The following is a 24,338-nucleotide window of genomic DNA, read 5'->3' on the forward strand; positions in this document are numbered from 1 at the left end:
AAAAAAAAAAAAAAAAAAAAAAATTCTCTAGGTGGCTGGTTAGATTCATCTTATGTCCAGATTATATTCTAGAGCCTTTTGTTGCTGGGGAACCAGTTTCCCCCTCAAGCTATGTTTTCCCATGCACAATTAGAGACAAAAATAATTAGAGGAAGCTCTGTTCAAAGAGAAGGGGAAATGTATTAAAAATTAGTCAATTTCTATTCTATGGTAGGAAGAACTAAATCATTATTCTAAACCTATGAAAGAAAATAAAAAACTCTGAAGTCTCACTTTATGCGTCATTTAAATTCTTGCCAATTACTGATCTCACATAAACGTGGCCACTTTCCAGTGTGTAGAAAAAGTGATTCTCTTCAAAGACATGTACATCTGATTTGATCTGAAAGCAATTCATTTTCCTTTAGACATCAATGTGTGTATATGAAACTTACGGTGCCAAGGTCAATGATGAAGCAGTCACCCTTGTTGAAACTGTTCCAGCTAAGGGGAACTTCTGTGGCTCTCACCACTCTACGACCCTTTACATGTAGGAGCCTCTTGGCCGTCAGATCATTGGTCAGAACATGATTTAATCCAGATGCCACACCTCCAGCCTGATCGACAAAGGGAAACACACAAAAAAATCAAAGAGAAAACTGACGAGGTGTCTATCTAGACAAAGCAAAGCACGATTATACCACTAGTGTTTGTGCCAAAACTGTACCTGTCAAGCCAAGATAAAATAGCCACCTATTGCATAAGACAAGAGAGAACTCCTTGGTAATCAACATATTGTGCTTCTTTTGTCTCTTTATTCTTTCTGTCTTAACCATTCTATTGACAACTGCAAGCATTTACTGAGAACCGTCAGCATATAAAACATTGCTGCAAAAACAAAAAGAAGAAGCCATAGCTCTTGCCCTTTGGACAGTAATGACCCCCAAATCATTAATAAGCAAGAAGGCAAAGATTTCAGGGAAGAAGGTGACAGGTGGCTAGAGGAGGGTCAGAGGTAACATGTACAGATGATAGCAGCCAGAGAAGAAGGCAACCAAAAGTTTACACTGTTAAAGGGCTGGGACAAAGAAGAGAGTTGAGTGCTGGCCAGAAGTGGGCTGATCTTATGTATGGTTCTTGTTTTTAGATTTAAAGTAATCAAATGTCTTCTTTATTTTCTGGTAAAGATGTCTTCTATTAATAAATAAGCTAGGTCTCAGTGTTTTTACAATAAACCAGGAGAGATGCAGTATCTTGACTGTATATCCACAACCACAAGAAAAACTAAACAAAACAAAATGAAATACAATCACATTGAATTAAAGAAACCCCTCAGAGAAAACATTAACTGTATCAACTACATCTTATTTGCAATAATCTTTTACCTTTTCATTTTTTTCTAATTAAATGATACGAACCATATCTTTATTTCCACAATTAATTATAATTAATTATATGTGCACAACTGAGCTACAATATAAACAAAACTGTCATTGAAAGATCAAAAACCTCTATAGTAATGGCAAGTAAAATTAGAGCTAATTTGTCATTAGTACATTCTTTGAATTTCCATTGACTTTAAATTTCCACCGTTCTCTAAGGAAAGTTGGTATAGATTAGATATTGATTTCAGGACAACTAAAACTTCAAATTTAAAAAAAAAAAAATATATATATATATGTATGCATGTATATGTGTGTGTATATATATATACATGTATGTGTATATATATGTATATATATATATATAATGATTTCCCAGTCCATAATTTTACAACGACTGCCACATTTCTTGGTTGAATAAACTAATATTATGTAAGTAAATAAATACAAGTTTTCATCTACGTGCTACTGTTTTGAAACAAAGTTTCGCTCTTGTCTCCTAGGCTGGAGTGGAATGACACAACCTAGGCTCACTGCAACTTCTGCTTCCTGGGTTCAAGTAATTCTTCTGCCCCAGTAGCTAAGATTGCAGGCACATGTCACCATGCCTGGCTAATTGTATTTTTGGTAGAGACAGTGTTTCACCTTATTGGCCAGGCTGATCTAAACTCCAGACCTTAGGTGATCTGCCTGCTTTGGCCTCCCAAAATGTTGAGATTACAGGTGTGAGCCACCATGCCCAACCACAATTACTTTATTAGTTAATTTATTCCTTAATACAACACCTGTATGAGGAAGCTGTTATAATATTCATTGTTTGTTTGGGCAAACTGAGAACAGAAAGCTCAGTACTTGCCCTAAAGCAAACAAGTCGTATGTGGCAGAAATGGGTTCATAACTAAGATGGTGTCACAGCACCTGCTTTTCGTAACTACAAGACTCAATTTATTTAAAATGTTGGGTTCAATGACATAAAGGAAGTTTCACAATCATTTGACATAAACTGTAGGAGCTCATGTGAATTTTAAAAAGTGAGAGGTAATAGTTTTGTATTTAGGGTAGCTCATAGCCTAGAATAAAGTAATGATTTCAAGAGACATAAGATAACTTATAATGTATAAGTTTGTTCTGATCTCAATAGTGTCACAATATATTCAACCAAGACTCTAAACAGGTAAACGTATAAATAAACCTTGTCATCTTAATAAGTGGACTCGGTATAACAGTCAGAATTATAGTGAAGCTCTAAGGTTTCATGTCTTCACTAGGGTAGCATGCTCACAGGGCGGGGCAGTGGGGTGTACAGAACACTTGCTGTAGCATGTTTGATTTTCGAAAGGCTTCTTTCTGTAACGTTAGTCTGGAGAGGATATTCCTCACACTTTAACTGAATGTGTGCGGTAGGGTGGGTGGCAGAAATGGAAAAGGGAGGGCCGGTCTGCAAAGCTAACTGGGAGAATACAAAACAAACAAAAAAACTGTCCTTTACTGAAGGGTGCCGTAAAGGGATAGGACTATGTAACTATTTGTTCTTGATGGTTTATTTTCAGAAGTAAAACCAATTGATCAGTATTTCAGACCAGTGTGTATAAACTGTGCATGTGCGTGTGTGTCGTTTACTTGCAGACTTTTTCAGCTCAAAAGTTTCATCTGCACCCCTTCTAAGATACAACCACACTATTTTGGAAGCGCATGTATAATTCTTTTCAGTAACTAAAATTATAATTATTACAGATACTGTATTAATATATTCCAGACCAACTGAGATTTTGAAGGCTTAGTTTACTTGCAGAAACTTCAGAGATTCTCTATAATAGCAAAAACAAAAACTGTTAATACCCAAATTACCAATATTTAATTGTTGAAATAGCTACAAAATATTAAAGAGGTATTTTGTGAAGACATAACTGAAAGCTCTTTAAAAATTAACCTATCAAATTAAATTTTCACGATATTTCACATATTGTACCACACATTCCACAAATGTTTCCTGAACACCTACTTTGTATCCAGCGGGTACTGGGGATATAGCCATGAACAAAACAGATTAAAATAAAAACAAAATAAAATAAAAAACCCTGCCCTCAATGAATTTTCATTCTATGAAGACAGGAGGTATGGCTGGACAAGAGGAGAAAGGGGTTGAAAATGGAAACTGAGGGAGCTGCTTACCTTGTATTTCAGACCACCTTTGAAATAGCCAACAAAATCAGTAGACTCATATCCTTGAAGTTCTCTATTCTGCACTGGCTTGCCACCCAAATAATCATCCATCTGAACAGTGAAGATGGCAGCAGCTGTGCTTTCATCCTGGGAACACTCCTTTCCTAAAACAGTGAACAGCAGCACCTCAATTATCAAGCAAGTAAAAGGATTAAGGCAGAATTTCCGATAGGAAAGATGCCAGAAATTTGCATTTCAATTATGCGTCAATACAACACACAGTCTTCTACAGGAAGATCATTTAGCTTAAATAGTATAATATATAATTTTGCTAATAATTAACAATTTTTTAATCTTTTTTTTTTTTTATTTTGAGAGAGGGTGTTGCTCTGTTGCCAAGACTGGAGTGCAATGATGTAATCAGAACTCACTGTAACGTTAAAACCAGGGGCTCAAGCAATCCTCCCGCCTCAGTCTCACAAATAGCTTGGACTACAGGTGCATGCCGCCATGCTTTGCTAATTAAAAAAAAAAAAAATGTCTTATAGAGACAAAGTATCCATATGTTTCCCAGGCTGGTCTCGAACCCTGAGCTCAAGCAATTCTCTTGCTTTAAATTGTTAAGGATTACAGATGTGAGCCACCATGGTTGGCCTGTTTTTGTATCTGTTTTTTCCAATTCCTTTAAAAATTTTCAAAAGTATCTGTTTTTTCCAATTCCTTTAAAAATTTTTAAAAGAAACACTGCTATGTGAAGTTGCTCAGGAAGATAAAAACAACCTGTTCCAATGAGATTTCAGTAAGCATTAATTTGGTACAGTCAATAAGATCAAGTTATGAAAATATTTGACAATTGGTTTAGCCTTTGTTAGGATAAATCTTTGTTCTTATGATACGTCAATATGTTAACTACTGTTTGTGAGGAATATGAACCTCATGAGCCATAATTAAATAAGTGGTTTTTGCAATGGAAAAATGAATATAATTTAATTTTACCCCCTTTTAAAATCTTTTTCCCCACTTCACCATCTGATTGGTTTTGTCTGAATGAAATAATGATCTCTGGAATAAAGGAAGAGCAAAAGAAGCAGCATGCTAACATGAAGTGTTAATGTACTTGGTATTGCTTCAGGTATTTTACATACAACATATATTTAATTTTCACAATTGTAATACAGATCACATCCAGGTAACTTCACTAAGGTTGAAGCAATTCCTAAGAACCAGTATCTGTAGTATACATAAAGGTCACAGTAAAGACAGTCCAGAGGGACACTTAAATTTTATGGAAAACACTTCAAACACTTACTACATCCAAGCTGTAATAAAAATCTTAAATGAGTCTAGAAATAATAATGGCCAACATGATACCTTTATAGTAACCCTATGGGCCAGACACTGTACTGATGTTTTACATGGATGAGCTCATTTAATCTTCAAGCAATCCCATAATGCAGAAACTATTTTCTACCAGATTAATGGGGAAAATGGAGGCTTAGAGAGGCTGCGTAAACTTCCTGAGGTCATAAAGCAACTTTTGGCAGAAAAGAACCAGATGTAGGTTTGTGTGACTCTGAAGCACAGGTTCTTGGAAACTACAGTACACTTGTAGGTGTTTTTTTGTACTCAGGCTCTCATTAGAAGTACAATTTTATGGTGACAAGGTATGTTAATTTCTTCCGTGGATAACTGATGCATAAAAACTTAGAAGCTGTAATAATTTAGTAGTTCTCCTGAACAACCCTAATTGAGAGTATTCACCAAAGTTGAAGATGGGAAATCAGTCAGTTAAATTAAAGAATCAGATTTCCTTACAATTCACCTCTTACTCTCAAAGGAGAACGGTATCTTTTGAGGGGAAAAATAAACCAACAACTGAGTAGCTAGAAGACTACTTGACATGATAATTTTGTGAACATGCTGTGATCAAAGTTAAGTATTTAACACACAGGCAATTTTGCAATCTGAAAGGACCCTAGTGTCATTCTTCTGCCCAATTAGGGTCAGAATCCTAACTGAGAATACCATAAAGACATAGATATAGATTTTTTTGATGCTTTAACAGAGCTGCTTTAAGAGAGGTCTTGGGATCAAGGTTAACATCAAAGGTGTTAAAGATGATGTATTTGACATAAACATCCTTACCTGACTACAAGTTGAAACTCGAATCTCTTTAAGTGGATGTAAATGAACAGGCATAAAGTTAATGAATGAACTCAAAGTAAGTTAATTAAATTATGCTGTCATTTGCTGATGCTTATGTAATGGAGTTAGCCAGCGAATATTTGTATGAATAAACGCCTGAGAAACGTTTAAGGTATTAAGCCAAGGTCAACCTTTGAATGTAAAAATTATAATCAAATTCAGTTGTAGCATGATGGAATTATAGAAAGTATTTAGAAACTTATGAACTTTGTGTATAAAGTCTGCTTAAGAATCAATTTAGTTTTCCCCTATGAATCTACTTATGACTTCCATTTGTTGTTTCCCTACACTGATTTTACTGGTGTCTTTTATGTTCTGTTATACTATGCTGTGCCATGTTATTTCATATTATATTAGACTTGAGTACATCCTGCGAATTCCTGTAAGTATTTTGTGGATGTAATGATTTTATATCTAAAACATAGATAAAAAGAGAGGTTTAAAACTAGGTTCATCCAACAGCCATTCATAATAAAATGAAATAAGCCAAATTAGGATTAGAGAGGAATATCTTTGAATGATATTTAGAGTCAACAAAAAACGTAGAACAATGCTAAAAAGACTGAATGTTTTTCCTATAAAATCAGGAAAATGGGTGTGCACGCTCACTACTCTTATTCAACTAGTACAAGAAGTTCTAACCACTGCAACAAAGTAAGAAAAAGAAAAAAAGGCATACAAATTGGATATGAAGAAATAAAAAGGTCTCTATTTAGAGATAACAATATTATTTACCTAGTAAACCCTAAGGGACATACCCCACCCAGAAAAAAAGCTCTCTTAGAAATAAAAAGTGCATTGAGCAAGTTAACAGGATATAAGATTCATCAGTAACAAAAAAATCAGCCACATTTCTATAAAGAAACAATGAACATGGTGAAACTGAAATTAAAGGCACAATACCTTTTACCATCACTCCAAATAAACTGAAATACTCAGGCATATAGTCTAAAAACACATACAGGATCTGTATGCTGAAAATTACAAAACTGCAATGCGAAATATCAAGGAAGACCTAAGCAAATGTAAATGCTTAGTGTTCATGAATTTTAAGACTCCACATAATAACGATGTCAATCCTTCACATATTGATCTATAGGCCTAATGTTAGCAAAATCACAGTAAGGTTTACAATAGACATATACAAGCTTATTGCAAAATTTATATAGTTAGGCGCAGACCCTTGAATAGCTAAAATAATCTTGACAAACAAGCATAAAGTAGGAGGAATCACTCTATCTGTTACTAAGGTTTACTCTATACCTAACATGATTAAAACAGAATGGTACTGTTAAAGGACACACACCGATCAATAGACCCAGTTTCCCCAGTAGTGACATGTTATAAAATTATAGTATGGCTTAGTATATTAACATATAGTACAGTATAGCACTGAATACCACAACATTATATAAATGTCATTACAAGGATATTGACATTTATCTAATCCACCTACTTTATTCATATTTTCTGTTTTACTCCTACTGGTGTGTGTGTGTGTGTGCACTTAGTTCTATAAAATTTTACAACATGTGTAAATTCATACATCTGCTATTGCAATCAAGATGCTGCATAGTTCTACCAAAAATATCCTTTATGTTGCCCTTTTATAATGCACTCTTCTCCTGCCCACATCAACCCCTCCTTACCCTATCCCTAACCTATGGCAATGCCAAATCTAAAATTTTGTCACTTCAAAAATGTTATATAAATGGAATCATACAGTATAAAGCCTCTTAGGTTTTCTTCACTCAGCATGATTCCCTGGAGATTTGTTCAAGTTATTGTATGTATCAACAATTTGTTCTTTTTTATTGCTGAGTAGTATTGCTTGGTACAGATGCACAACTTGTTTAACCAGTAACCTGTTGAGAAGTATCTGGGCTGATTCTAGTGTTTGTTTATTCAAATAAAACTGCTGTGGACATTCAGGTACGGGTTTTTATATGTACACAAAACTTCATTTTTCTGGAATAAATACCTATGAATGCAATTTATGGATAATATGGTTAATGGTATAAATGGTTTTGTAAGAAACTACTAAACTCCTTTCCAGAGTGCTGTACCATTGCACGTAGCCACACCCATGCCCCAGCAATGTAAGTGATCCAGTTTCTTAGCATCCTAGCCAGTCTTTCATGTAAGTTCTTTGTGTTGTATATGGATTCCCAAGACCTTGCACAGGGCCTGGTACAGCCCACTTATAACACAAATGCATACTGCTTTAAAATATGTTTATGTAAAGTTTAAAACTGGCAAAGAGAAAGAGTGAGGTTAAGAACTTGTAGTGTGGGTTAGGGATGTCACAGAGAGCAGTTTTACTATCTAGACTTGCCTATTGATTTGGTGCTGTAAGGAACTAGAATCAGAAGGTAAATGCATTTAAACTGGTAGGTGCAAAGCTGAAATGTTTTTAAAGAAGGACTAATACAGTAAAATTTAAGTTCTTTGCAATAAATGTTAACTTTCATTACACTGAAGCATATGATGTTAATGCATTTAAGCATATAATGTTAAGACAATAAAATAATCTGAGATATGCCTATGGAAACACTGAGGCAGAAACCTGGAAAAACGACTTTCCCTGTGTTCTCTCTCATTTTAGGTCCAACTTCTTCCTGTTTCCCCTTTCTGCCTCCCACTTGACCTGTTTCTTCATTTCTATGCTATGCACCTTTTTTCATCTCAGTTTAACTTCAGTTTCTCTTCCTTCCAACTGATTTCCTTTAACTAAATGTTATTTTCTCCTGGACTTTCAGCTCTCCCTCCTGGAACTTTCTCTCAGTCTGTCTCTCTGGTGAATTCTCATGGATTCATTCTAATTTAGGACTTAGACTAGACTATTTTGGAGGCAATTCTGTTTTCTTAGGGAGCTGAAGTAGGAAGAGCTGTTGGGCAATCCCATCTGAAGGTCCTGTTGACTATTTTTCTTGAAGCTTTTTTTCTCTCCATGATTCTCTCTTGGCACAAAATCCTTCCGACTACTCTCATTGTTCTTTTTTTTCTCAAAAGGCTTCTGCTTCCCAATAACCACAGACACTTTGCACTTTCACAGTTAACGATCACATTCTACCTGCGTTATATCACTTTTTGTCTTTTTGCACCTTTGAGGTGATGAACTTGCAGAGAAGTTTCATTACCTATTCATATCCAAAAGTGCCCTGTACAGTACTGGGCCTATTGAATAATTACTAAATGAATTTGCTTGATATTAACATGTGATTGACTTCAGTTTTAGCAAGTCTTTTAAGATTTTAAATGTTTCTCCCCAAAGCATTTTCTATTATATTTTGGAAATTTATGAGTACGAACTGGATAATTAAGTAGATAATTAAGTGAATAATTAAGGTGAATCTGTAAACCCTGCAAAACATAGTAGTTAAGAAGTCACCTTGGATAAAAGTGTGTAGAATCAAAGAATTGTGTTCATATTAGATTTAAGTTCTGGATGGAAAAGTCCTCTGTAAGGACATCATTATTCTATCTGGCATTATTCATTCTTGAACATGGGTTATATATTAAAGTTCCAGTGTGTTCTGGCACAAAATCCAAATAGATGATTGTGTATTACAACATTATATTAGGAATAATAGCAATGCAAGGAGAAACCAAAATGTATTTAGAACTCAGCCTGAGCTTTCTCTGCCTCCTCAAGCTAACATGAATTTTTGACTCCAAATGTTATAATTAAAAGTCCTATCTTCATCTACATATTTTTCATTTCTCTTTCTCAAATGCCTGTTCCAGGTGTTTGCCAATGATTAGACAGTCACTATTCAACTATTTTGTTTCTTAAAATCTTCAAATGTTAGAAATTACAATGTTGGCTTTCATGGACTTAAAAATGGGTATGTGTGTGGTTTTGTGTGTTTTCTTCCTAAGCTCAGGGATAAAACTAAACAAGCATGAGTACTGGGCAGGCCAGCTAGTTTTAAAAGAAGGCAAAAAGGCTCAGAGAATCGGCACGTTGTTAGACAGGGTGTGCCTACTGGCACAAGACCTCCTGGGGAAAGGCTGGACATTCACGATGTTTGCGAGTAAAAGTAGAAGGTAGAAAATGACCACACAAGGCCCAGTGTCCTGACAGCCTGGCACGAATGCAGCTCAAAATAATTACTACTGCTGAAGGAGCCGTTTCTGTTCCATCCTGTCTTCTTGTTAAATAAATAATAATAATTAAAAAAACAAAGCAGTATATCTAAAGATATATATGAAACACTCATATAAAGCTATTTATTTATATATAAAAATCTGAATTTTTTTCTTGCTTCCATATGAGGACGCCAGCTTCCTAATGAATAATGGATAATGTGTTTAGGACATTTGATTTTAACAGGGCTCTACTGTGCTGAAATAAATGTGTGGAGTTCTATTAGAACTCTACTAGACCTTCAAGCAGCATGGTGCCGGTAGACTCCTCTTTTAACACCTGCAATAATAGAGAAAATAAGCCATTGCCCAAAGGCAACAAATAAAAATAATGTGTGAAGAAAAAGAAAAATACTTCTCCCTAACGGCAGCAGATGACCCCGAACTTTATAACTTCCTCTCCATCCGGATAGGGAAAGCAAGACCGAACTTGTCGGAAGGTCAGCGGGGCTTGGCCACCGGGCGCGCGCTGAGACAGCTCCCCTGGACGAGAGTGGCGTTTGGAGACTTGAAGGTGAAAGGGGAAGAAGCCAGAGTCACCGTCTCCTAAGTACAGGAACTAAACCTGGCAAAGGTCAAAGCTCCCGGTGTAAGTCCACTGCGGACGACGCCCGAGCCCCGCGTTTGCAGCCGGCGAGTTGGCTTGGGAGGGGAGAAAGTGGCTGGCCCCAAAGCGCAGCCCCGTGGGGGCGCGAGTGGCGCGACAGGTCTCCAGTCTAGCTCGGTTTGCGGTCCCCTTCGCTCCCACGCCTGCAAATCCCAGACCCCTCCGTCGTCCCCCTCGCCCGCCTTGGTGCGTCGAGATCCCGTCGCCCGCCCGCCATCCCTTACCTAGCCAGAAGTGCAAGCGGTATGTGAAGCCTCGGCTCGCCTGGGCCGTGTGCAGCACCAGGTAGGCATCCCCAACGTAGAAGTCGCCGTGAGCGCTCTGGGGCACCGGGACCAGCTGCAGCTTCTCAATCCTCCAGACCTGCAGCCCCGCTTGCTTACCAGCCCGGGCGAACTCCTCGTGGTACAGCTCCCGCGCCATGGCTCCTGCACGCAATGCTCCGGGGAACGTGGGATATCGCTGATCTCGGAGTTGGACTAAACGGAGAGCCGCAGGAGGAACCTCATTCTCTGTCACTTTATAGGGTTTGCCATCCGGGGAGGAGGCGCCACGAAACGGGAGGAGCTCAGTGCCCAGGCGCGAGTTGAGGAGGAAGCGATCTCTTCCCACAGGGAACGTGGCGCTGGCTTCCAAACTCCCACGCCCTGCCCCAGGCCAGGAGCGGAATCAGCATCCTGCAAGTTTCAGAGGGAATTTATAGTGACTCGCGCAAATGCCTCCTCTAAGGAAAGACGTTTTCTCTAGCAATAGAGGAAGAACATTAACGATTAAAACCAGTTGGCACTCCCCGTGCACACCCATCACCACCGTCCTGCATATTTCCCCGGCTCTCGCTAATCCTGTTATTTCTGGTTCTCAGTTGTGCCTGGCAAGAGGGGTGAGGTGAGGAAAGAGCGCGCCAGCCATACGGAGTTGAGTCAGCGTTTACCCGGGTGGAGCAATACCTGTTCTTTCTGGCCCTCTAGAATAATTCTTTCTCAGAACAAGGCTTCCTGTGCTGATAGCAGCACCTACCGTTAGGCAGCAGATGAGTGTGCCACATTAGCATATTGGAAAAATTTTAATGCATCCTTCTTTTAAAAATTGCTTTTTTAGTAATAAGCATCCTAATGATCAATTCTCTAATTTAATTGGGCAATCTCTCTATTCCTGATGACCAAAGTTTCTCTGTGTTGATTTTCCAGTTTGAAAATATTATGAAAAACAGCATGTCAGTTTTCTTGGAAAGGAAGAAAACCTGGAAGAATGTTAGTCTTACCACAGAGGACAGAGCTCTGTAAATCTCAAAGAGTTCAGGAGCTGTGGTTGAGCTCTATTACCACCTGCTTCCTTTGACAAAGAAAGATGAAAAGAACAACAACAAAATTCCAGTAGCCCTGCTCCTGAGATGCTCTCTGCAGGGCTGTTTGTGGCTGTAATTTTATGCTTGGCTTGCCTTCTGGGTTACCTGTTACCTAGTTTCAAGGTGATAATTTTCTCATTGTTTTACCTACAGGTTTTGCTTTTGCAGCATGGGTAAAGCACTATAGAACACAAGTGGAAGATTTGCTCTTGATTTGGCGTTCATTTAACAAGTTGGTATGGCAAAAGATTCTGTTACTGAAAAAGCAAATCACTCAGGAAGCATGGAGTAAGAAAGCTGAATTTCATGCATGCAAATTTTTTTTTCATTCAATTCTCAAATTACAAGAGTCCCTGGAAGGTCAATAATAATGCAAAATTATATTTTTTCCTTAAGTAAAATATATTTTTAAGTAGGTTATTACATGACCATGGAAAAAATTTTTAAAGTACAAAATGTGTGCAATAAAAATTTATCTTCACTTCACCCTGCCATCCAGTTGCTTTCCCCAAACGCAATTACATTACCAGTTTCTTATGTATTTTTCTAGAGACACTCTATTGCCAACAAGAATATCGGTAATGTATTTTAAATTTTTAACAGAAATTGTAACATATAACCTTTCTGAATCCCCCCCGTGTGTGTGTGTGTGTGTGTGTGTGTGTGTGTGTATCAACACACAGTACTCATAGAGCTGTCAGTTTTTACTGACTACATGGTATTCCACCTTATAAACATACTAATTTTTTTTGTCTATCTCAGTTCATAGTGTATGGGCCAAGGGAAAAGTTCCCCTCTACTTTCTGAAGTTTCACCGAAAAACCAATTCACAAAAGGCAGATTGACAGGAGAAATGGCATACAAATTTATCAGCATACATGGGGGAGAATCACAGAGTGATTGCCCAACTTCCCAATGAGGTAGAGATGGTTATATATCCTTATTACAGGAAAGGCAGATGGGGGATGTATGAGTGATTTGGGGGTTAGTAAATGATTTTTAGGGAAATTCAATGGGCTTGAAGAACATACAATGGCCTGAGACAAAGTCTGTTAAGCCTGCAGAGCAGACAATGGTTTGTGACAAAAGTCTGTCCATGTGTGTTGACAGACTTCAGTCTTTCTGCAATACCAGTTCAGTTTGTGGAAAGTCAGGGAAGGAACTAGAGGTAACTGTTCTCTTCTTTGGTGGGTCCAGACTTCAGGCAGATAAGGGAGCTTCGGAGAACAGCTTCATCCTGTGCTTTGGGAAAGAGAGGACTGATGAAGAAAGGTCAAAAGGAACTTGAGGCTTCTTCCTCTCAGCATGTTGAAATGTCACATTTTGTGGCAATGGTTTCTGAGCCCCAACATTAGGCATTTAAATTTTGTGTATGTTTTGCCAATACAATATTACAAATAGCATATTGAACATACTTTATTATGCATGTGCAGTATTATAATTGAAATAACCCCCTGAAAAAATAGCTTTTATGATAGTGATGATAATTGTGAAACCAATCACCCCCAGTTAGTGATCTTTGACACTAGGCTATGGTACAGAGTACCTTGATTCAATTCTTGCTTCTATCCTTGGTTCTGAGACTTTCAGCAAGTTACTTAATTACATACAGCCAGCCTCATGTTCCTCATCTATAAGATGGGAAAATAATAGTATTTGCCTTATAAGATGGTTATTTGGATTAAATGAGTTGACACAAATAAGGCATTTGTGTCTGTTACATAGAAAACACTCAATAATTAGGAAACACTATTATGTGGTGGTGAGTGTCCTTTTGCTCCTTTAGATATCTACTCTATCCAGCATCCTTCCATCTTCCGTTGAGGTTGATCTGCAAGAGCCAAGTCAAGTGGGCTCTGATGTCCTCTAGCTTGAGGCTTGGTTGGAGACCAGAGGGAGAAAGGAGAGTAAGGTCAGAGTATTTATTTCCTTGTCTCCTTCTGCAAAAAGTCACTGTTCTTTTAAAGGCAAATTACTGTGTTTGGCTTTTCTCTCCTGATGGGTTATAGCAACTCTCCCCTGGCATGTTTCTTTAATTTTCTCTGCCTCTGTACTTTTGTATATAGCTCCCTAAAAAAATCTCCTGGAATTTCCCTATTTTGCATGCATGGTCTGTTATAAGTTGAGATCCTGATGGATAAATTTTATTGACTACATTCTTTTTTATTTTTTTTCTCCTGACCAAAACAGTGAGAGATGGATATGATAACCTCATTTTACTGAGGAAACTGAAGCTTTGGAGCTTGCCACAGGTCAGTCACCCAGCTGATGAATGGGAATTCAAGCTCTTTATCGCATTAAAAAGCACTTGCTCATTCCAAAAACTTATTCTTTCAGTTTAAATTATTTGGCCAGGTATTGTTCACTTTAGTATACCTTATAGTTCTATTTTCTTTACTTTGTACCTAAAAAAGCTTCTGATCCAGTGTGTCCCATGCAGCACTAAAAACTTAGTTTTAACTTGGAGCCGTTATGTCTCGGTTTCCTTATCTGTAGAGTGAAATCATGTGTTCTCTTCCTCCTGGGTCAAAAAAATATAAGAACTAGTGCTCTAGACTTAAGATAATTTAAAAACTAGACATGTCTCAAGTTCGGTTTCAATTTCAGTGATCATTCCTTTCTTGGAGAGATAAAAGAAGCTTTGGTATAGATGAAAGTGAAATTCCTTCTAGCTTAGGCCAGAGCTAGGGTGAGGCAAGTAAGACACTTGCCTAGGTGGCAAAAGTTAGGGAGGCACAAACAACAACAAAGCATCAATCAAGATAAATTCTATTTTAAGGTGATATTTTAAAGCTCAAAATTAATGCAAAATATTATGATTCAAAGATAACATTTCAAATAGAGACAGGATTGTTAATAGTGCTGTATAGGCTGAGACAAAGGAAAAGTACTGATCCTGCCATTACTTAAAACTTTGATAGTTAATAGTTTTGGCATTAATTTTGATATTTAAAAAGTGTTGCTTTGGAATACTATTTTATATGCTGAAATACTGACTTCCTTTTTGTCTTTTTTGTCATCCTTTTAATTTTGTGCACGTGGCAAGGGCCTCACTCCGCTGACCCTAGTCCTCTCCTGGCTAAGTGAGCTCCATATCTAAACTTCCAGCTCTCTCCTAGGTATAGCTACCTGACTGGTCCTGCTCAGGTCAAGTTCAGCATATTCACAAATCTTATCATTTTATCTAAACATCTATTTTTTTCTGATTTCACTAACAGGATTCTAATTTGGATCTAGCACCCTCTCTTTATATTCAAACAACAATCCAGTCCATTCCTAGTAGCCCACTCTCTTGCCTCACTTCTGATCTTCAGTAGAGACATGCAGCGAAAGTTGAGTGGCCTATCTTACAAAACAGCTTTGAACTAGGTTGAATCCTTGATCTTCCACTCTTCAGCTCACTGAGCTGGGGCAAGTTACTAAACATTATGTGTCTCAGTTTTCTTACCTGTGGAATGGAGAGACTGATAGAAATTTCCTTGTAGAATTGTCATGAGGATTAAATGGATAAATACATATAAGCCTGGAAAAGTATCTGGTACATAGTAAGTGGCAATAAACTCCATTGAGACTAACAAGTGATGAATTCATTTCTCCAAATTCAATCCTCAAAGAATAATGTTTCCAGAGTCTAGTTAAGGACTACCCATTTTTTTCACACAAAAAATGTTCTCCAAAACCAAGTGCCAATTTCCTTTCCTGGCCTTTATTTTCTCTTCCTCTCTCATACCCTAGTTTCCTAAAAGCAAATCGTTTCCTTCCATTTGTGTTATTGCCCTTCTTCCTTATCTGTCTGTTGGCGTTTCTAATTCTTTAAAGTCTGCTTCTTTAGGGTCATGATTCCCCTGGATCCATTAAATTCCAGAATCCTCTGTGCTTCCAACAGTCCCGGCACTCCAGATCTGCTTTCATCATAGCAGCTCCCACACTCTAAAGTATGTTTTGTCTCTCAAGTTTGAAGAGATTCGTGTCATCAAGAGATTCATGTCTCACTATTTGATACACTGGCTTTATAGTAATACATGCTGACTAGGTATGATTGAATTGTTTTCTCTATTAAATTACACTTACATTTTCATCAATTTACCAACCTCAGTCCAGGAAGAAATACCCAATATGAATAAGTCTTAACCAGGAGTCAGGAGGTTTGAGGTTTGGGGCCATGTGACTGGATTCAAGGCAAGTGTTCTAGAATATCAATACCTAGAGGGGAATATTGCATACCTTAATCCTCTGAATAAAAACAATGTTAAATAATATAATTGATTCATTGCACAATTCACTAAAATGGGTTGGTAAAAATGAAAAACTGATCAGCTTCAAGTGATCTTCATTCCTCAGGGAGTAGAATCTCAGAGTTTAGCGACATTTCATTTATATCATTGCATGGTGATCGCAGAACTGTTAAAACTAAATGTATGAAAGACAGGAACTGCACTTTTATTTTCCTTCAGGAGAGCTAAATCCTTCAAATGTGCTATTCATTTGCTTTCTTTTATTTATAAATAATGAAATATTATAATTAAAAAGACATTTCTTTTACTGGTAGTCATGTGTAATTGTAATAACTTAAGTTTGATTTACCAAATGATTTGAGGATATAAGCATAGAACCTGGAGTCAGGAGACCTGAGCATTATGAGGATTAAAAGAGGTTATATATGTCAAAGCGCTGAGCACACATTCAACAAACACAGTTGATAATCAACAAGGACGTTTTTTTCCAGTACCTATCAAAGCTTCACTTGGAAGTGAAAATACATTCTAGGGAAGTGTATTTCCATCCTTCCTGCTCATGCTAAACACACTATAACTAAAAAAAATGCACTCATTCTTAAAAAAGCTTCAGTCAGGAGTTTAGACCTTCTCTTTCATGAGTCAATTATTTTTAAACTACACATAACACTATAACTATAAAGTAATATGGAGCCATGAATTATTATGGTCCAAGGTTCAGTACTAAGGTGAACGTTTTATTGCTGTTGAATGTCTGCTGCGGTGATACATGGTCTATTTTTGTAAACCTACTTACTACATCATGTCGTAGTTGGCTGGTTTATGATGTAAGTAATCTCTAACCCGTGTTTGATTATTGACAGAAGACATCATTACTTTATGGGTTTATACATTGAAAAATGTTTATAACCAAAACAAAGTTTGAGGATAAAGGACTCATGAAAATTTATGATTTAAATGTTTTTTTCCTTTAAAATTATATTTTTATAAATGGAGATCATATGGTCTAAAATATAAGAAAATTGAGGCCAATGGTGTTTGAGCCTTACGTCAACTTCTTTTTGCTTGATTTTTCTAAATTCATGTTTCTATTTTGCCAATAATCACAATTAACAATGAATTCTGTTTTGCTTGCTTATTTGTGGCCCTGGCTTTACCACTTTGTAAAAAATAACTTCTGATTTTCAAGAGCTATGTCAACAATACTTGAATGTTAGAACTGTGTAACCATAGAAAATGATGGAAGAAGTCAGATATAATCAGATTATCGTTTTGTTGTGAAGATACTTTCAAAAATAAGGTTAATTAATTTATTTAAACCAAATAGAAGGTTTTTTTTTTTTGAGACGGAGTTTCGCTCTTGTTACCCAGGCTGGAGTGCAATGGCGCGATCTCGGCTCACCGCTCCCTCCGCCTCCCAGGTTCAGGCAATTCTCCTGCCCCAGCCTCCTGAGTCCCTGGGATTACAGGCACGCGCCACCATGCCCAGCTAATTTTTTGTATTTTTAGTAGAGACGGGGTTTCACCATGTTGACCAGGATGGTCTCGATCTCTTGACCTCGTGATCCACCCGCCTCAGCCTCCCACAGTGCTGGGATTACAGGCTTGAGCCACCGTGCCCGGCCCAGAAGGTTGTTTTTAAAAGTTAAAACTTGAAGATTTTTTTCTGCTAGCCAGTAACAACTTCCTTTAGCCAATTCTCTTTTTGATGCAACCTCCCTTTATAGGAGTTTAAATTATGCAATTTGACTGTAACTCCTCTAACTCTTGGCTTCCCCTTAGTATTTTGAGGCTTCCTTGAAATCACAGGCCTCTATGGAGTAAGCAAATTGACTGAAAGGATTTCTGAAAATGTTTTAGACTTCAGAGAACAGTATATCTTGAGGCCTGGCAAAGGGAGGCTCATCAACTCCATGTCTACCCAGTTCCTCTCCTGAAATGACAGAAATTTAAAATAAACAATTTAACATATATTACCTGGACAGCTGGTACTCATGCTTCTAGCTGAGGCCCAATGAAGAAAGATGGAGGGTAATATGCTTCACCCAAGAAGTCTTAGGGCACTGGGATACTTGCGGCAGTAAAGATGAAGGAGAATTCTTTTTATTTTTCTACCGTTTCCTCATTTCAGTATCGACAGGGCATTTTTTTTCTGATTACCACGGTTACACGTTTACTGAAGACAATTTTGAAAATACCACTACAAATGAGATTAAAATGATCCCTAATCGTACAATCTCGGAATATGCTCTGATAACATTTTACACAAAATCAAGATCACGATATAATACTGTACATCTCTAAAATGGGGGTCCTATATGATAGGATTGTTATGAGGGTTAAATGAGTCAATAGAAATAAAGTTCTTTTTTTTTTTTTCTTTTCTTTTTTTTTTTTTTTGAGGCGGAGTTTCACTCATGTTACCCAGGCTGGAGTGCAATTGCCCGATCTCGGCTCACCGCAACCTCCGCCTCCTGGGTTCAGGCAATTCTCCTGCCTCAGCCTCCTGAGTAGCTGGGATTACAAGCACGCGCCACCATGCCCAGCTAATTTTTGTTATTGTTTTAGTAGAGACGGGGTTTCACCGTGCTGACCAGGATGGTCTCGATCTCTTGACCTCATGATCCACCCGCCTCGGCCTCCCAAAGTGCTGGGATTACAGGCTTGAGCCACCGCGCCCGGCCAAGTTCTTTTTTTTTTTTTTTTTTGAGACAGAGTCTTGCCCTGTTGCCGGGCGCCAGGCTGGAGTACAGAGGCGCAATCTCGGCTCGCTGCAACCTCCACCTCCTGGGTTCAAGCAATTCTCGTGCCTCAGCCTCCCTAGTAGCTGGGACTACAGGCGCATGCCACCACGCCCCAGCTAATTTCTGTATTCTTTAGTAGACACGGGGTTTCACTATGTTGGCCAGGATGGTCTCGCTCTCTTGACCTCATGATCCGCCCGCCTCAGCCTCCCAAAGTGCTGAGATTACAGGCGTGAGCCACTGCATCCGGACACAAAGTTCTTGAAATAGTTCTTGCCAGCTAGTAAAATGCTCAGTAAAAGCACATTGTAGTTATTCACACATAAACACACAAACTCATCTACCCACATGTACTTCAACCAAAATGGAGTGCATATAGGCATGCAGCTTTTTTTAAATTTAAAACAGCATCATATTATCAGATTGTAAACATTCTTTCAGTCAAGTTTGTATAGATTTACCTCATTAAAAATAATGGCTTTGTATTTCATTGTATTAATTAATATGCAGTTTCCTTATTTTGGTACTTTTAGTTGCTTTACGTGGATCAATTCAAATAATATATTAATAAACTTCCACACATATTGTTCTTTGTATACATGTTACTATTTCTGTAAGATAGATTTCTGAAAGTGGAATTTCTAGGCCAAATGATTTGCACATTTTTTAAAAGTTTAAGGGTATCACCAAATTATGTTTTTTAAGTTGGTGGATAAAAATGACCATTTTCCCTTATCTTAGCCCTAAATTGTAACAAATTTTCCTTAAAAAGTTATTTCCAGTCTAATGCATGAAAATTATATCTCATTTTATAAAAGTTGTATTTCTGCGATTATTAGTGAAATTTACCATTTTTCTATACATTAGCTACTATTTTTATTTCTTCTGGAAATTCCTTACATTATCTGAACATATTTTGTGTTAGTTTTTGTGTTAGGTATATTAGTTTTTCCTTTTATATGGGTTGCAAATACACTATTTTCCGTCTTTGTTTCATCCTTAGGAAACCTTTCCTAATGTGATATTAAATAACATTCTCATATAGTCTATTGCAATAATTTTGAAACTTTGTATTTTTTCCTTAGATGTTTACCTCATCTGAAATATGTATTTGTGTTATCACATAAAGATATAATTTTAATCTAAATGTATAACCACATTTCTTAACAAGATTTGTTATCTCATGTATATGTACTGATTTGAAAGATATTTATCAAATGTAAAATTTTGTTTCTTAGTCTTCTATTTAATCTATTAACTTATTTATTCATTTATCTGTAGCTTGCTTGTTTAGTCACACTAATTATTTCTTTCCCTTTAATCTTTGCTGTGGCAGGTCTTCACTATTTTTTTTTTCAAAACTGTCTTATCAAAGCTTACATATTTTTCCACATAAAATTAAAAATCAGTTGAAGATTGTGCTTTAGCACTAATTTAATCTACCCTTTGGGATCATTGTGTTATCTCAGCATTTGATCATAGGTTATAATGGTCAATAATACGTCAGAGTCTTTTAAAGTTTTTATTTCTAGACTTTCCATAAGTAAATATAAGACATTTTTGTTATAATATTCTAGGCAAGTAAATGTCAATAAATTTGAAATTCAAGGTAAAATATACACAGTTCTAGAAAATATAAAATGCCAAAATTAATGCAGTAAAAAATATAAAATCTTAAACACATGTTAAATTAACAACATTGTTTTAAAAACAAAAACTTCTATCCTATAAAATACAAGGCCCAAAAAGCTTTACGTGTAAATCACCTTTATTCCCTATTGTACACTATTTGCTGTAGAAAACAGAATTAAAGAAAAGCTGCAAAAATCATTTTGACGAGGCTGTTATAGCTACATAACCCAATAAAGGTATTCAAGAAAATATAATTATGGTTCAATTTATTTATGAATATCAATGCCAATATCATAAATAAAATTTTCCCCAACCAAGCAAAAAATGTGTTTTGTTTAAAGAAAAAGCAGTAAGATTATCCTACTAGAGTAAAAAGTAATAAAAGTCCTCTTTTTCAACATTCTTAGAAGGCTACATAGAAGGGAACTTTATCAATCTAATGGCATAAAAATAAATTGTAGTAATAAAATATTAAATAAAAAAGCTTTAGAAGGATTTCATCTATGGTTGGCAAAAATGATAAGAAAAAACATTAAGAAATCCACTATCTCACTACTTTTCAGCAGGGTATAGAAGTCTTTGACAATTCAAAGACAGGAAAAAGACTTACAAGATATTAAGAATTACTATGAAAAATAAAAAGTCATTATTTGTAGATGGTAATTGTGTAAATAAGAAATCTAAGAAAATGTAGTGACAAATAAAAAGAACTAACAAGAAACAATAGTGATTATCAAATGATTAGAATAATGTAATATAAAACAAAATAGAAATTCAAAAGAACCAAAATCTATAAAATTGAATGTCTTTATGAGCTCAAAGAAGAAAGGCTTTCTTAAACAAAATCCCAAAACAGCATGAAGTACAAAGGGAAGAATGGATAACTTTGACTACATCAAACTAAAGATGTAAATTCAAAATAAGACAACAAAGATGAAGTAAAATGTTGGCTGATAGTGTAAAAATAAAATTATTTTGTATTAATTAAGTATATCAAGACTATACATATAAACAAAAAGAACTCAGCAAGAAGAAATTCAATAAATCTTACGGAACAGTAATTTTGAATATTGACACAGGAGCTAGAAAGAAACTAGGCAGATAGTGAGGGTAAGAGTCCTCCGTAAGCTTTCCTTTTAATAAAAAGCAGTTTCAGGCCGGGTGTGGTGATTCATACTTGTAATTCCAGTACTTTGGTAGGCCAAGGCAGGCGGATCACCTGAGGACAGGAGTTCGAGACCAGCCTGACCAACACGGTGAAACCCCATCTCTACTAAAAATACAAAAATTAGCCAGGCATGGTGGTACACACCTGTAATTCCAGCTACTTGGGAGGCTGAGGCATCAGAATCACTTGAACTTGGGAGGCAGAGGTTACAGTGAGCTAAGATCGTGCCACTGCACTCCAGCTTGGGCGACAGAGCAAGATTCCATCTCAAAGGAAAAGAAAAGAAAAGAAAAAAGCAGCCCAAATCATTTTTTTTCCTAACAAAAAGCATTCTGAAAAATCAAGCTGCAAGCTTAGATAAACAAGCTAAAAGCTTGCATAGATAAGTGCCAGCAGCTGTGCCAATAGAAAAGAAATACCTGGAAGCCAGGTATATTCAACATGGAGGTTCCCTCTTCCCTTTGCTTTGCCCCCACGTGTGTAGTGAAAAAGCAGGCAACATGGCGCCAGCCTGGTAGGGACCCTATCTGCGTAATGAAAGATTAGGGTGGGATGGCCAGCTTCTTCCTGTACTATGCAAACAGCACACCTGGTCCAACCAATCTCTTGGGCCCCATGTAAATCAGACATCACCTCCTCAAGCTCATCTATAGAAGCCCAGGTATTTCACCACAAACTTGGAAGACCCATTCAGGCGCCCCACTCTCTCTGCAGGAGAGAGAGCTATTTTCTTTTTCTCTTTCTTTCGCCTATTGAACCTCCTCTCTTAAACACGCTTTTTGTGACTCTGCGTCCTTGATTCCCTTGGCATCAGACAACAAACCTTAGGTATTTAACCCAGATGATGCTGCTTCAGTATGAAGCCAGGTGAATGGCCAGTAAAGCATGAAGAGCACTCAGTGCTCGTGTCCTATTAATTGGAGGAATCGCCCATAGCCAATATTTGAGTGTTTACAATGGCCAGGCATTATTCTAAATTCTTTTGAAATATAACTGTTGTGATACTTATAGCAACTTTCTGAGCTACGTGTTATTATTATCTCATTTTACAGATTAGAAAACAGGGACAGAATGCTACACAAGTATTAAGCGGTACACCCAGCATTTGAATCTAGGTGGGGTTGCTTTGAGCCCATGAACCTAACCACTACAACCACTATGACTCTACTTCTTCTGTTACACTATTTTGTAGCTATCAGTTTGTTAAAAATAAGAAAGATTAAAAATTTATACATCATCAAAGGCTGGTGAGGATGTGGGGAAATGAGAAACCTCATACAATATTGAGAGAGGCAGCTCCAACATGACGTAGTCATTTGGAGAGCAATCTGGCAATATTTAGTGAAAACTGGAAGCACATACTTTGTATTTCCAAATTCCACTCTTGTATATTTACCCTAGACATGCTCTTCGCAGATGCACAAGCACACATATACAATGATACCTGCCAGAGCATATTGTGTGTACACATAAGTCGAAGGCAACCTAGGAGATAAGACACAGGTAAATGTATAAGTAACATGTGGTATATGGATATGTATGAGAGATATAACATGCAGTGTCAGAGGCAATAAACAGCATGGAAGGAATAGCAATATAGTCAAATCAAAAAATTGAATAAAATAGTAATGCAACAGAAAGCAATACCACTTACATAATTAAGAGCACACCCATATTAGAAAAACAAATTTTATGGAAGCATGTATTTACAAATGGCTGTGAAATATGTGGAATGTGGTATGGAAGAATGTACGTTGTCTGCATGTAAGTGGATGCCTGGTGGAGATGGGAAGGGGATGAATGATGCAATAATGAATGGAAACAATCTCGAAATGAAATATAAAGGAAGGGAGGTGCACTCTTAGAATAAAAGTCAGTTATGAACCAAGGAGTAATGCCAGTTCAATTCTGTGTACTTAAAATCCAGGATCCCAAAGCAAAACAAAATTTTAAAATCCCCCCAAAATATTTAGGGATTTAAAGAAATCCTGGGAGCCTGAAGAATAATATAAAGAATTATTAGAGATTAGTGTACCGGTTCTAGGTCCACTTTTTCCTGTGTATTACTTTAGCTCATGTGACACAAAGAATAGTCTTTAGCTCAGGAAGTGTTTCACATGAACTATAAAACCTTGGTTATTAATTTACTATTGTATTGCCATCTGGTTTAACAATATGTAGAAAAATACTTGTTCTTAAGACCTGAAATCCTGTAGCCTTACAAACTTCACAAATCATTTGAACATCACAGGAAAAGTTAACTTATCATTAAGGCTTATATGTTTTATATTGTATTATTTTGGTCTTACTTTTTATCTAATTGTAAAGCTTGTAATGAAACACTGAGCATATTTACCTTTTGAATCAAGGAAGCAGCAAGAAGGAAATGGTTTGGTAAGTACTTAAAGAGAAGGCAGAAAAATAAAGGAAAATGGTTCCGTTTCGGTTTTATTTTTTCTAGTTGTCTTAATTACTATCCTCTTGCATTTATGGCCTTTATTGATTGCAGTATTTAATTTTTCAAACAGTAACAATGAAAAATTATAGTGTATGAATATATTCCTTCAAATAAGAGGTAAAAAAATTTTTTCTCATCTAGCAATATAATGAAATATTTGTGAATAAAATGATACAATGTCTGGGATTTAGTTTGAAATATTCCAGGAAGAAAGTTGAGGGCAGATAGATGAGAAAGCATTGCCAAAGTGACTGATGATAATTGTTGATAT

General features: G+C 36.7%; 1 protein-coding gene and 1 long non-coding RNA gene across 2 annotated transcripts in view; one reads left to right on the forward strand and one right to left on the reverse strand.

Annotated features, from left to right (window-relative positions):
- Window positions 1-12,310, reverse strand: part of SCIN (scinderin) — an 83,494-nt gene extending 71,184 nt beyond the window's left edge. The window contains exons 1-3 of the mRNA XM_032287073.1: window positions 10,710-12,310; window positions 3,534-3,688; window positions 435-596 (exon numbers count right to left, since the gene is read on the reverse strand). Coding sequence (XP_032142964.1) covers window positions 435-596; window positions 3,534-3,688; window positions 10,710-10,908 — 516 coding nt within the window. The 5' untranslated portion in view covers window positions 10,909-12,310. The remainder of the gene's footprint in view (window positions 1-434; window positions 597-3,533; window positions 3,689-10,709) is intronic.
- LOC116557574 lies at window positions 12,310-14,356 on the forward strand. The gene is made up of 2 exons (XR_004271580.1): window positions 12,310-12,750; window positions 13,617-14,356. It is a non-coding gene; the product is annotated as an uncharacterized LOC116557574 (long non-coding RNA).
- Window positions 14,357-24,338: the final 9,982 nt, after the last annotated feature.

Source organism: Sapajus apella, unplaced genomic scaffold (assembly GCF_009761245.1).
Source record: "Sapajus apella isolate SASKATOON/1434 unplaced genomic scaffold, GSC_monkey_1.0 scaffold19, whole genome shotgun sequence".
NCBI lineage: Eukaryota > Metazoa > Chordata > Mammalia > Primates > Cebidae > Sapajus > Sapajus apella.